The sequence below is a fragment of the Procambarus clarkii genome, chromosome 27 (genome assembly GCF_040958095.1).
Source record: "Procambarus clarkii isolate CNS0578487 chromosome 27, FALCON_Pclarkii_2.0, whole genome shotgun sequence".
Lineage (NCBI taxonomy): Eukaryota > Metazoa > Arthropoda > Malacostraca > Decapoda > Cambaridae > Procambarus > Procambarus clarkii.
The window spans coordinates 13,473,394-13,488,601 of record NC_091176.1 but is presented as its reverse complement, the minus strand read 5'-3'; the positions used below and the strand labels follow the sequence as shown (position 1 = coordinate 13,488,601).

Below are 15,208 nucleotides of genomic sequence, written 5' to 3'. Positions count from 1 at the left end.
GATTTCATGTCACCGACAATGAAAATTTTATGTATATTAATGCATATAATTTACATTACAAGCCTACCATATTCAGGCCAGTAATCCTGAAAAAACACTGATACATGCAGTTTAAAGTAAACCCTTTGTAAGACATGAAGTACAGTCAAATATATTGTGTATGTTGTCTGAAGCATGAACGTTCTATGTGCCGTTGGTAACTGTGAGAATATCTGAGGAATCAACAGTACATAACGAGACTAAGAATCAGTGCTGAAGGATGCTCTAGGATCGTCATGAAATATCTAGCAGGTTTAAAGATTAAGTACTGGGTGAAATGGACTACAAAAGTACTGTTGCTCAATATAAAGTATAAAAGTCAAGGAGTCCACGCTCCACTTACATCTATAAGTGCATTGTGGCTTACGTGTTTGATAGTATTTTTTTTTTACTAGGAAACCCTGCAAAATAATTGTAAATTAGGTCCGGCTTTTACTAGGAAACCCTGCAAACTAATTGTAAATTAGGTCCGGCGTTTACTAGGAAACCCTGCAAAATACAGTAATTGTAAATTAGGTCCAGGCTCTACTACTACTATGACCTTGTAATCAAGTGGAGGGATAATGGTAAGCAAAGTATTGTTATTAATACAGTATCTTGACCTTACAGAGATGACCTTTGGGACGGTGTTGGGGGCCGCACGGTGACCTTGCTTGTGCTGCGAGACGGAGAGAACGTCAACCTGTACCGCGTGGTGGAGAACCAGGACGGGTCCTTCTCGCCTCTCAATGAGTCCTGGGGCTCCATGGGCAGGTTGTTCAACCACACTGCGTGTATATGTCTCCGTAAACATGCACCGGTACACTCGCGCGCGCACACTCACGCACACACACACACACACACACACACACACACACACACACACACACACACACACACACACACACACACACACACACACACACACACACACACACACTCTCACACACACACACACACACACACACACACATACACACACACCTACATACATACACAAAAAGGTGACACCCCTAGGGTCAACACTTGCAGCAGAGGAGCTCCAGCATATTTCAACAATCCTAAGTATTGTAGTACAGGTTGATGGTAGTGAGTGGTGTCCCAGAGAACATAAAGGTATAGTGCTCTTGAAAAATAGGTGAGATAACAGGAAAGTGCTAAGGGAAGTGAAAAATCGGATGAGAAAAAGTTGCCCTAGTGTTTACAGTGCAGAGAAGAACATTCAAGATGGCCACTGGCAAGGGGAAAAACAAAACAGAGCTTGATTTTGAGGGATTCAATGAAGAAAGCATTGATATTAGTAGTCTACATAACAAGTTGGTAAATTTAGATACTTTAGTGAACTCTCATGTAGAAATAATTAGTAAATTGAAAGAAAGTAATGACCATTTGAATAGCAAAGTTTTATGTCTTGAGGGTTTAGTGAAAGACTTGCGCAAGGATAAGAATCAATTGGAAACAAATTGCAAAGCCATGGAAGAAGAAAATAAACTCTTAAAAATAGCTTTGGAAGAAGTTAAAGTAAATTTAAACATAAATGACTACAATAGGTTAGGCAAGGAAATTCAACAGGAGAAACAGCTTTTGTCAGCACAGATGGAGGAAGTTACACAGGGAATAGAACAGTGCAAGAAAGATATGCAACTCACTTATGCACAAGTGGCCAAGGAGAAGGAAAAAATAGAAGAAGCAGTAAAGGAAGTCAAACACTGCAGCAACCAAGATAAAACAAACATTAGGCTAGAAGTGAGGAAAGAATTGGCATCTAACCCGAAGTTGGTGCAAAACACAGTTGATCGGAGTAAGTCCCTGATCATTTTTGGCTGCAAAGAAAAGGCGATAACATCTAGGTCAGAAAGAGCTGTAGAAGAAGCTAAAGTAGTAGATAAAATTGTTGGCCTCGTGGAAGGTCTTACAAACAGAGAGAATGTGTGTGACTACAGGAGAATAGGCAGGTACGTAAAAGGGAAAGATCGACCTTTGAGGATCACCCTAAACGGTGCCAAACAGATGGAAGAAGTACTAAGGAATGCTAGAAAATTGCAAAGGGATGAGGATGGGAAAGGGTGGTCGTTAAGACGAGATCTTTCAAAAGAAGATAGAGAGAAGCTGAAACTGAACCTCGCCGAGGCAAAACATTTAAATGAGAGCAGGAATGAAGAAGAAATAAATTCTTTTTTCTACAAAGTGATAGGGGTAGGCAAACCAGTAAAGTGGTACATAAAGGCAAACCAACAAAATCAATAGAGAGAGGGGGAGTGAAGAATAAGGAGAGGGGGAACAAGTTCCTGAAGATTGCATACACCAACATAGATGGAGTGAGATCGAAGATACTGGAGTTAAGTGATGTAATACAGCTGCAGACACCAGACATTGTTGCACTCACGGAGACAAAACTTGAAGATGTAATTTTAAATGAGGTCATATTCCCAAGGGGCTACTCAATTTGGAGACGGGACAGAAAAATTAGGAAAGGCGGTGACGTTGCTGTGCTGGTAAAAGAACACCTAAATGTGAAGGAAATAATGACTGCCAATCCACAAGAAGTTGACATAATAGCACTAGAGACCTGCCATGAGGATGATAAACTAATGATGATAAATGCATATAGTCCACCGCCAAGCAGCACATGGTCAAAGGAGGAGCTAGATAGTAAACGTGAAGGTCTTATAACAATAATGAGAGAGATTATAGCGAGAGCGGATAACGATAGATCACGACTGTTGATAGTCGGTGACTTCAACTTGAAATCCATAGACTGGGAAGCATATGAAGCTAAAACAGAAGATTTTTGGACCTGTAAATTTGTAGACCTCATCCTGGAAACATTCTTGTATCAACATGTTAAACAAGCTACGAGGATGAGGGAAGGGGACGTTCCCTCCATGCTAGATTTGATATTTACCAGGAAGGAGGAAGAGATATTTGACATTCAGTACCTTCCTCCCTTGGGTAAAAGTGACCATGTCTTTTTGGGAATAAAGTATGCAATGCGTTATAAGCTGGAAGAAAATAAGGAGGTTGAAGCAGTTGAAAAACCAGACTTCAGGAGAGGACATTATGGTGACCTTAGAAATTTTTTTAGTGAGTATAATTGGACAGACTTGATGCTAGGCAAGGAAGTGAATGAGATGTATGGCAAGTTTTGTGAAATATATGATAAAGGCACAAAAAAATTTATACCAAAACAGAGATGCAGAACTAGGAAACAGGATTGCTTCAATAGAAATTGCGAGAGGGCTAGAGACCGAAAGACACAAAAATGGAATCAATACAGGAAGAGGCCGAACCCCCAAACATACCAGCGATACAAAGATGCGAGAAACAACTACACGGCAGTGAGGAGAGAGGCAGAAAGAAATTTTGAAAAAGGGATTGCGGACAAATGTAAAACAGAACCAGGTCTATTCTATAAATTCATAAACAACAAATTGCAGGTAAAGGATAATATTCAGAGGTTGAAAATGGGAAATAGATTCACGGAAGATGAAAAGGAAATGTGTGAAACACTAAACGAAAAGTTCCAAAGTGTGTTTGTACAAAATGAAATCTTTAGGGAACCAGATACAATAAGAATTCCAGAGAACAACATAGAACACATAGAGGTGTCTAGAGACGAAGTGGAAAAAATGCTCAAGGAGCTCGGTAAGAACAAAGCAGCTGGCCCAGATGGCGTTTCACCATGGGTTCTGAGAGAATGTGCATCTGAGCTCAGCATTCCACTTCACCTGATCTTTCAGGCATCCCTGTGTACAGGAATCGTAGCAGACGGGTGGAAACAGGCTAACATAGTTCCAATCTACAAAAGTGGCAGCAGGGAAGACCCCCTCAATTATAGACCTGTATCATTGACAAGTGTAATAGTGAAAGTATTGGAAAAACTAATCAAAACTAAATGGGTAGAACACCTAGAGAGAAATGATATAATATCAGACAGACAGTATGGTTTTCGATCTGGAAGATCCTGTGTATCGAATTTACTCAGTTTCTATGATCGAGCCACAGAGATATTACAGGAAAGAGATGGTTGGGTTGACTGCATCTATCTGGACCTAAAAAAGGCTTTCGACAGAGTTCCACATAAGAGGTTGTTCTGGAAACTGGAAAATATTGGAGGGGTGACAGGTAAGCTTCTATCATGGATGAAAAATTTTCTGACTGATAGAAAAATGAGGGCAGTAATCAGAGGCAATGTATCAGAATGGAGAAATGTCACAAGTGGAGTACCACAGGGTTCAGTTCTTGCACCAGTGATGTTTATTGTGTACATAAATGATCTACCAGTTGGTATACAGAATTATATGAACATGTTTGCTGATGATGCTAAGATAATAGGAAGGATAAGAAATTTAGATGACTGTCATGCCCTTCAAGAAGACCTGGACAAAATAAGTATATGGAGCACCACTTGGCAAATGGAATTTAATGTTAATAAATGTCATGTTATGGAATGTGGAATAGGAGAACATAGACCCCACACAACCTATATATTATGTGAGAAATCTGTAAAGAATTCTGATAAAGAAAGAGATCTAGGAGTGGTTCTAGATAGAAAACTATCACCTGAGGACCACATAAAGAATATTGTGCAAGGAGCCTATGCTATGCTTTCTAACTTCAGAATTGCATTTAAATACATGGATGGCGATATACTAAAGAAATTGTTCATGACTTTTGTTAGGCCAAAGCTAGAATATGCAGCTGTTGTGTGGTGCCCATATCTTAAGAAGCACATCAACAAACTGGAAAAGGTGCAAAGACATGCTACTAAGTGGCTCCCAGAACTGAAGGGCAAGAGCTACGAGGAGAGGTTAGAAGCATTAAATATGCCAAAACTAGAAGACAGAAGAAAAAGAGGTGATATGATCACTACATACAAAATAGTAACAGGAATTGATAAAATCGACAGGGAAGACTTCCTGAGACCTGGAATTTCAAGAACAAGAGGTCATAGATTTAAACTAGCTAAACACAGATGCCGAAGAAATATAAGAAAATTCACCTTCGCAAATAGAGTGGTAGACGGTTGGAACAAGTTAAGTGAGAAGGTGGTGGAGGCCAAAACCGTCAGTAGTTTCAAAGCGTTATATGACAAAGAGTGCTGGGAAGACGGGACACCACGAGCGTAGCTCTCATCCTGTAACTACACTTAGGTAATTACACTTAGGTAATTACACACACACACACACACAGGGGGGGCCTCGTAGCCTGGTGAGGGGGCCTCGTAGCCTGGTGGATAGCGCGCAGGACTCGTAATTCTGTGGCGCGGGTTCGATTCCCGCACGAGGCAGAAACAAATGGGCAAAGTTTCTTTCACCCTAAGTGCCCCTGTTACCTAGCAGTAAATAGGTACCTGGGAGTTAGTCAGCTGTCACGGGCTGCTTCCTGGTGTGTGTGTGTGTGTGTGATGTGGGAAAAAAAAAGTAGTTAGTAAACAGTTGATTGACAGTTGAGAGGCGGGCCGAAAGAGCAAAGCTCAACCCCCGTAAAAACACAACTAGTAAACACACACACACACACACACACACACACACACACACACACACACACACACACACACACACACACACACACACACACACACACACACACACACACACACACACTCTCACACACAACCTCTGAGCTATAATACTAGAACATATAATTCAAGTAATTATAAAAATAAAATGCCAAGCCGTGAAGGTTATATAGTACATCGTATGATTCAATTAACGTCTTTCAGCAGCGGGCGGGCGGAGGAGCTAGCCAACCAGACACAACAAGTCTCGGAAGAAGAAGCCAAGACAAGAGCACGCATGGTAGAGATCAGGGCCCGCATGGCGGAAATGAAGATCAGGAACAAGGTATGTTGACCTCCTTAAAGATCACACACTTTGGTGTTTCTGTTGGGGAAATGATCGAACGAATCGAAGTGTGCAGGATATGTGTTGTGTGTGAGGCACAGGTCCAGGTCGGCAAGCAAGTCTTCAAAATGCTAATCAGATTTGAAGAACGATATTATGACGAGTAGTAAAAGAAAAGACTTCTTATGGCCTCTTATCGCATTTACATTATTATCATGCGAACAAGCTTGAATGGGTGCCAAGCCTGTATGTAACTTGAAAACTCCACACCACAGAAGGATTCAAACCTAGATTCAGACAGCCAGGTGCATAGTGCACAGTGCACAGCCACTATGCACCTTGGCGTACCTGGTACCTTAACCACTAGACCACACGACTGTACAAAAATCTTGGTAGAGGTGAGGTGATTCATTGAAATGTAATCACCAGTGAGGTGATTCGATGAAATAGCTATTCCCAACTTGACCACCGAGAGCTGTCGGATCTTGGATAAGTAGTCTCACGACTATCAAGATTTTTGTACAGTCGTGTGGTTAAGGTACCAGGTACGCCAAGATGCATAGTGCTCCTGGCTATCTGGGTTCGAATCCCTCTGGGGTGTGGAGGATTATTATCATATATATTTTTTTGTCACTTTAGTAGCTTTTACTTCATTTTGGCAAATAATACTATTAATGCTGAAATAGTAATAATAGTAATACTGTAGCTTAATTACAATGTTGTATGACATGCTGGGGTGGTTATATCCATGTGGGATACGTGTTTTTAAATAATCGATTGTCATTAATATACGGGTGATTCAAGAAGACTGGCTCAAGGGATATATACACAAAAAGATGTACCTTGCTCCTCTGTGTATAACACAGAGTTTACTTTAGTCCTGGACCATGATCAGGACAAAAATATACTTCTTGGTTGATCAGTAAGCAATTGTGGTGGTCATAATAATCCTCCGGAGGTTGATAGGCTTTCATAACCCTCCAAAGGTTGATAGGCTTTCATAACCCTTCAAAGGTTGATAGGCCTCAAATCCAACACCAAACTAAGAAGACTGGACAAGGGAAACTATATTTATCGACTTCAGATATATATATCGACACAATCGACTTGAGAATGGTCCAGGACGGACCGAAACGTCGTCGTCCCTTCACCCTCTAGTGTGTGGTCTGGTCAACATTCTTCAGCCACGTTATTGTGACTCATCACCTACATATATATGAGCAGGTGTACCTAGTTTGTCGGTGTATATACATCGAGTTTACGTTAGTCCTGGACTATGTTTAAGGCTAAAGTATGCCTGCTGGTTGGGCAGTAAGCCGTGTGTCGGTGATAATAAAGCTCCCACGGTTGGAAAGCCTAAAGCACGACACTAAACCAGAAGGCAGGTGCAGATGATGCAAGTTTCTAATGCTGTTGCGTAACTGGTTTTGTTGTTGAAAATAGAATATAGATGCCAAGCACTGGGTAAGTCCATTCCATCCAGCGGTCGACCCCCAAAGACGCATTCAGAAATGTTAACATTGTGTTCATTCAAAACATAAATTTTCTCAAATATTGTTTAATATTATTTGATATTCTCATATTGTACATATTTAGGCATTGGTTAGGTTAGGCGTTCAGGATCTGTTGGCGATTATTTGTATTTGTAGTACGTGCGTGAAGCATTTACAGCGTTGTGATTCGAACAAAATTCGTCAGTGAAGCACTTGTTCCGGAAGTGTTCGAACGTCATCAGTTGTGGGATTCCCGTTTTTCATTCATAAATAGGGCGTTCGGCGAGTGCATGGAATGGACTTTGGGGTCTTTGTTTTGAGGACGGGCTGTGTTATCCGGTGCTGTAAGGTCTGGATTTAAGCGTAGACAAGGGTGTCGAAGTCGTCACTCTTACATATTTAGGGTGGGTCTTTTTATGAGTATAGCATCCAGTATTTGCAGTCTTCTCTGGTCAGTGGTATCCATCCCATTATTCCCCTATTTCTTCACCTGTGTGTGATTACTTCACCTTACAACCCTCACAACTTCATCTCTTTCACGTCTGAATTTAAGATAAATTTACACCTTGTATATTATTACGGGCTATTCATGTCCGTGCCACCTCTTACGTAGCTTAACCTTCATCAATCTCGTATATTCATTCCTTACCTGAAGATGTTCCGGAGTGAAACGAAACGAAGAAAATACACCCTTCAATAACCATTAGAGTTTCTTTACCATGAATTTCGGTAACTCGATTGCTCTTCGTAATCCCGAGAGTAAGAAAATAGAAGCATAGAAAGCTTATACTGTACTATAAGAGCAACAGTGCCAGCAATGCGGTCATATTTAACCAAATATGCTTAGTACTTTCTCCTGATAATTGATTTTCCTGCCATGTATATGTTGAGCACAAACTGCTGATCAATCGCTCTTCCTCTCTCACTGTCATCTCGTTCATCCACATGCTAAGCTTATGGAAATGTTCTTGAGTAAAGCACAGATCTTCTCTTATAATTGTACAAGAAAATTTATCAAAGCCAATGACTATTCAATGAGCTGCATTGCATGGGCAAAGAGGCCTTTTGCAATTTGTTATTTTTATGTTCATAGAATCATATATATTATTTCATATTTTACCAAACCACACACTAGAAAATGAAGGGACAACGACGTTTCAGTCTGTCCTGGACCATTCTCAAGTCGATTGTGGATGGAATCGACTTGAGAATGGTCCAGGACGGACCGAAACGTCGTTGTCCCTTCACTTTCTAGTGTGTGGTTTGGTCAACATATTTCAGCCACGTTATTGTGACTCTTCGTCTGCTTATTTCATATTTCATCTGTAACCCGTGCTACATAGAAATTTTCTTCCAAGTAGCTGAATTTAAAACAACAAAAAATTTCATCTTTTCAGGCAAAAAGTGAAAAGGTGAAAGTATCGCCCCCTTCAAGGAGATCATTAAGCCGATCTTCTAAAGTTGGAACTGAGAATCACGAGGACCTGCCCTCTTCGAAGCTGGACTTGTCCCAGGGACTAACTCGCATTGCAGTTGGAAGTTCGAGGTCTAGCACACGCCAGCATAGCGGGAGTAAGCTTCTCAGCACGGTAAACCGCCGGGGTGGACGAGTCTCACGGCCCACTACCCAGGAACGTTCAGAGTTTGTTCGAGCAAGCATTGCAAGACCGACCCTAAAGGAATTGCCCAATGTCAATCCTATTCCCATTGATTTTAGCAGAAAGAAGCCCTTAGAGAATATCCGTCCACAAGGTGATCGCAGTAGATTAAACTCCGTAAATGAAAGCACAGGAAGAGGACGGTTATTTCCTCTTCCAGACACTCCTAATACTCAAGTGCAAAGTAAACATTATGATTCCTATCGCAAATCAATAGTAAAACACGGGAAAGGGACGGACTCTGGAGGCCATGGAACCGAGAGTGAAGGTGACAGAGATACCTTTGAGGCTTGGCCTAGAAGAGATGTCTCTAAGCCTCTTTATATGCTTCCTGAAACTACTAGAACTCGTACTCGTCGTTATGATGATGGCCGCCTTAATCGATCTCATAACCAAGCGCTTATGCGTTCAGCTCAACATACTGCGCACATCCGGCCTAAAACTTCTCCTGAGGTTTTAGAACGGCGGCCAGGAACCTCAGGTGATCTGAGCACTATTGGCGAGCGTATACACTTGCGGGCCCCCGATGATAATCTTCGTAAATTGTGTGATATTCTTGGTTCATCAAGAGGAAATTCACGACAGTCGCATCACTTGGCTAATTCTCCACCAGAAACTACTTTTCCTAAGTCTAATTTATCCGATAACCTGTCAACTAGTAATGGTTTGTCACGTAGCCACAAAACCAACTCCGTGTCAGTGTCTTTGGCATCCCTACGAAGTCGCGGTGGGACACCACCTTCCCCAGGGCCAGGTGCTCTGGTGGCTTCTGGGTCACGAGAACAGAGAGACATATTGCGGGGTCTGATGCGAAGTCAAGGTGGAGCTTCCAGGCGGACTACTCCTGAAGATGCACGTTTCCTCAACCGGCGCCCAGGAAGTGGGAAAGTATCTGTCGCTTCCTCTCATCTTCCTCCTTTCACACCTCGGCGGAAAGGGCGCCTGAAACAAAAGTGCCAGCAGTGTTCCAAACGTCTTGGTGTTGCAACAACTTACGAATGTCGCTGTGGTGGCATCTTCTGTGCTCAGCATCGTTATGCAGAGACACACACCTGCACTTATGACTATAGAGCAGCAGGTCGAAATTTCATCCAGATGTCTAATCCTTTGGTAGCACCCAATAAATTACCCAAAATTTAGGTAAACTTTTATGCCTTTTAACTGTGATGAAAATCTTGCCAGGCATCATTTAGACAGGATGTGATGTGTACATAAGTTCCAATGTTCGACAGGCCGTTACCTGAACTCAACACAAGGGTGTTAGTTGCACTTATATTGACAGTACATAGTGCCTCGGAGTAATATTAATTACTTTTTATATCAGGATACTGCACATGATGGATTTAGTTTACAATATCTATATCTCACTCAAAATCAAAACTCACTATGTATATTAAGCATTGTTCAGGGAACCTATGTTTTTATATTCATTGTACTATATATGAAAAATGTAGAATATGCTGTACATATGTTCCACAAAATTAGCAATACCACATCTCTTGTATATTAATTATGCAGAATACCCATTTTGAATCATGTCATGTAAGATATACATAACTGCTCAAGATCCCACAGCACCAAGGTAACCTAGAGGAAGAGCTTAGTGTGTACAAAATTGAAAAAAAAGGTAAGATCAAGGTTATCGAGACAAATCGTGGATCTGGCCTATCTACTGATTTCATTGTTTATGGATAGCTTGTGTATAGACCTTAGTAATTTACCCTTGCTCTTTCAGTGACACATTAGCTATATATAATACTTAATTTTGTAGATGTTACTACAAAATATATAATTTAATTATTACTGGAGTAATAATTAATCGCCGACTCATTACAAATTCGCTGTGACACTAACTGCAATCACTAATTTGATAAAGACTGCTTTACATCGCATACAGTATAAGAGAATTAAAAATTAAATACGAATTATTATGAGTAGCATTAATAATGTTTAAGTCAAGTAAAACAAAGTGTCATAATTAACACCAGTGGGATAAAGTGTTATCTGTTCCACAGACATGCCTTTTTCTGTCATTCCATGGGTGTGCGCGTGTGAGAAGATGGGTATATATTATTATTGCAATAGATTTATGCTTCAAACTGAAAGTATTTTTTATCGTGTTTACTACTTTGGTAGTCAAACTAATATTTTGAATTCGTTAATAAATATGTGCAACCTTAAATTTGGTTGAACTCCATTTTGCTATTTTGTCTCTCGACTCTTTAAGGTTGGCACTGTCAGACCAGGGTTGACATACGCCAAGATTGGCACTGTCCGACTAGGGTTGACACACACTAAGGTTGGCACTGAATGATTAGGCTTTCCACAAAATAATGCATCAGTAGTGTAGCTAGATGCATCGTTGTCCTGATATGTTGGTAAGCATACTTAGTATCTCTTCATTCGACAAATTATTGATTATTTACAATATTTCACTTAATTTGATTGATATTTCTCACAAACATCTCTGCTTTATATGACATGCATTCCTGTAAAATGTTACTTTTCTTTTCTTGATAGTTGGTATTACTTCAAGATCCCTACGACACATTGTGTCTAGACTCATAATAACTTGCTTGTGCCATGTATTAAGTAATAATTTAATTTTAGTTATAAAAAAGTTAAAATCTATACCATAAATACGGAAGCATGGTGTTTATGTCCGTCCTGGACGATAATCATTATGACTTGAAACCGTCCTGGACTAGGCTAGAGTCCTGGGGCAAGATTCACGAATAAGTTACACAAGTACTTACGAACGTGTACATCTTTCCTCAATCTTTGACGGCTTTGTTTATATTTATTAAACAGTTTACCAGCATGAAAACTTCCTAATCAACTGTTGTTATTGTTATAAACAGCCTCTTGGTGCTTTGGAGCTCATTAACTGTTTAATAATTAAAAAAAAAGCCGCCAAAGATTGAGAAAAGATGTACAGGTTCGTAAGTGCTTGCATAACTGCTTCGTGAATCTGGCCCCTAAACTTTATACATTCACTTACGAATCCTATGAATCTTTTAGCAATAATGACGGCTTTGTTTACATTTAATAAATAGTTTGAACTCTGAAACACCTACGTTGTTTATAACAGTAATAACTTTGAATTGTTAAGTTTCGAAGCTCTTAAACTATTTGATACGTGTAAACAAAGCCGCCATTTTTGTTGAAAAAATATACAGATTTCGTAAGAAGATGCGTAAATGGTTAATGAATCTTGGCCCTGGACGATAATTATTTCAAGATTTGATAATCGTCCTGGACAATTATCATTCTTATAACTGGATTTGGTGTTTACGTATGCTATGTACAAGTCCCTCCTGCAGGCAGTGTACAACACTTAAGAAGTGTGGGGTGAAGTGGGTGACATCACCATTAGTGCCCAAATAACCTTAATTATTAAGGCTGTTTGCGATCGTTTTCTTATATCAGGTAATGGCACTTAACCAGCCACAGCAACATATATTACTACTCTGTGATCTTTTTTACATACAATAATGTTTATCAAGTGTATAGAGATGCATCTTATATATTTACCAATGTATCCTCTAAAACGTGAGGTACGTGTAGCGACTGAGGAGTATACTGTATGTACAAAATGTGGACTGCTACAATTTTTTTTTAGTCTTGTACCGTTGATATTATGAAGATCACGAGAAACAAACTATCTTAATCTAATCTCTCCTAGGTCTAGTATAGCACAAATGTATTACATTAAGCCTAAGATTGAGTACATTGGGCCTAGGGGTGATGATTAGGTTGTTGATTTTTTTCTTTCAAGACATTGTTACAATAGTACAAAAGTGGCCCTTTTGTTAGGGCGCTCCAACAGTCCGTATTTTGTTAGTCACGTTTCCGCAGTCGCTACATGTACTGTAATTTTTAGAGGATGGGTTCAGAGGACCATTGCCTGTATGTGCAAGTGCCTATATGTAAGAGTAGATTTATGGAAACTCCTTTTCCAGGTAAACATCCTCGACTTAGCTTCAATCAGATTATTTATATATATTAGAACATTTGTCATTGATATAGTATCCACAAAATACCACAGTAACGTAACAAAAATAATCTGCATCATTAATATTTTGTTCAGTATAAAATAATGGAGAATATCACAAGCTGTGTAGAGAATGTCATATTAACGTGGCCACAACAAATAACCAAACTCGCATGGAATGTGACAGTATTTGGGTCCGTCCTGGACTTGTCCTAGTCACGACCTGATAAGGGTCCAGGACGTTTAGTTTAGTTCATTTATTATACACCCCATACCCATCTTGTGGGCGGTAGTGGAAAGGGTTAGAGGCACATAATGGGCTCAGGGACTGAACCCCACAATTCATTTAGCTAAATAAGTTACAATCTTGATGAGCTAGTTACAAAATCATCAATGGGGGGGTGTCCAGGACGGACAAAAACGTCATCACTCAGCTAAAATTTGTCATGTGTTGGGGTTCGGTTATTTATTACAATCAGTTAGGCAAGAGCGATTGATATGTGTGGAATCTTGACCAAAAACTTGAGTGCAATAGCATATGTTGCAGATCACGAAAAATATCCCTCCGGAATTATAGTACATATAGACTATGGCATATATGTACAAAATTTGTAGTTGGCCACAAACAAAAATGATTTTGTACTGTCAATTGCGTAAAAAGCCAGATAAAGAAAAAACAATGTCATCTCAAGCTTAAAATAGTACATATCTGTATTGCGCTAGTCTTAGGATTGTTTATATTTGGCTTATGTTTGCTAATATTATGCCTAAAAGTGTTAGGTTAGATTGCCTGTTTTCTAATGCCCCTTAGTATGCCAATACAGTAGTTCAAAACGTAGATTTCTTTTAGGTTCAACAGTACATATTTTGTATAGTAATTATAGGTACTGTATTAATTTTATATGATGGGTTCTTACCATTATCTAGCTTGCTGGAAGTCAGTCAGGAAGAGCGCTGGAGAAAGCCAACACACAACACAAGGTTTGAGTAACAACACACAAAGGGGTGTTTCAACCCATTACTGGATACATTTCTTAAAGCTCTCGACAAGGGATTTTTTTTTTTATTTCAGCTGATCTTCCAGTAACGAGTAGAAACATAAGCGCCACTGGATAATACAAATGAGCACCATTGTTGGATAATTAGAGTAGTTATTTTCTTTGGCGAAATTATAGGAACATATTAGAATTTTGTTTACAAAAATGAAATAATCTTATGAATATTTGTGGTAAAGTCTTTCATTAACGTACCATATACAGATGCATGAATAGTTGTCAGTTTTAGATGATCTAAATAATAAAACGATTCATAGCTCAAATTTGTTAATTACGGCAGAACCCAGACGTTAAGGTATTAAAACTTGCATTTCATTATACACAAAACTGGGATACGTGATTGGTTCGCAAGTTAGAGAACAGTAGGCTTAAGAGGTTCTGATTTTTTTATTCTAGGTTTGCATTAGGTAATTAGGATAAATGTTTAACAAGACAGTACAGTAATACTGTTACAATTAAGTTAGCTCGTTGAAATTAGAAAATTTAGATTTTTTCCTAAAGGGAATGAAATGCATTAATCTCTTATGAACCACTACATCAGGCATATGTAAAAAAAAAAAAAGTAACAATGTTCTTTGGTACATTAGGGAATTATTTATGTAGTTATAAAAAAGGGTAATAGTTTTCAGGTTGTAAAGCACTTGGGGTTTCTAAAGTGAAAACAATCTGGAAGCGGTAGTGAAAGACTGGTGAACCAGTGCTCTTTACTTCCTACCAGTTTAGCCATGTAAATGCGGATACTGAAACATTGCAAGAATTATAATAGACTACAGTTTATCGACCGCGAGCATACTGTACATAGTTTTAAAAAAAATATTGTTTTGAAAACCCACAAATTGATATGATTGTTTTTTCTGTGATTGCAAAATTTTCAAGTCATCGTTATCTTTAATATAGATGTATTTGTATGAGCTTGATGAAAGTCAAGCATTTGTGAATAAATATGAACATTATATAAACTATTCATGCTTATATGTCCGATAGGTAGCTCGCCCTTACAACTAATGGCCAGCACCATTTGTGACAGTTGAATTTCCTGACGGAAAGCCAATTTACTTTCAGAATTGTCTTTAAATATTTGAGTTAGTCAAAAAGGTGAATAAATTTTCATGTTCGATACTTTTTAAATTAAGACCTGCTCTTT

General features: G+C 39.2%; 1 protein-coding gene across 3 annotated transcripts in view; it reads left to right on the top strand.

Moving 5' to 3' along the window:
* Positions 1 to 15,179, top strand: part of LOC123762682 (AN1-type zinc finger protein 4) — a 46,377-nt gene extending 31,198 nt beyond the window's left edge. For 2 of the 3 annotated variants that reach the window (XM_045749356.2, XM_069332369.1), the window contains exons 4-6: positions 649 to 792; positions 5,744 to 5,864; positions 8,755 to 15,179. In XM_045749356.2, coding sequence (XP_045605312.2) covers positions 649 to 792; positions 5,744 to 5,864; positions 8,755 to 10,155 — 1,666 coding nt within the window. In that variant the 3' untranslated portion in view covers positions 10,156 to 15,179. The remainder of the gene's footprint in view (positions 1 to 648; positions 793 to 5,743; positions 5,865 to 8,754) is intronic. The other variant, XM_045749357.2, reaches the window with a different exon arrangement.
* Positions 15,180 to 15,208: the final 29 nt, after the last annotated feature.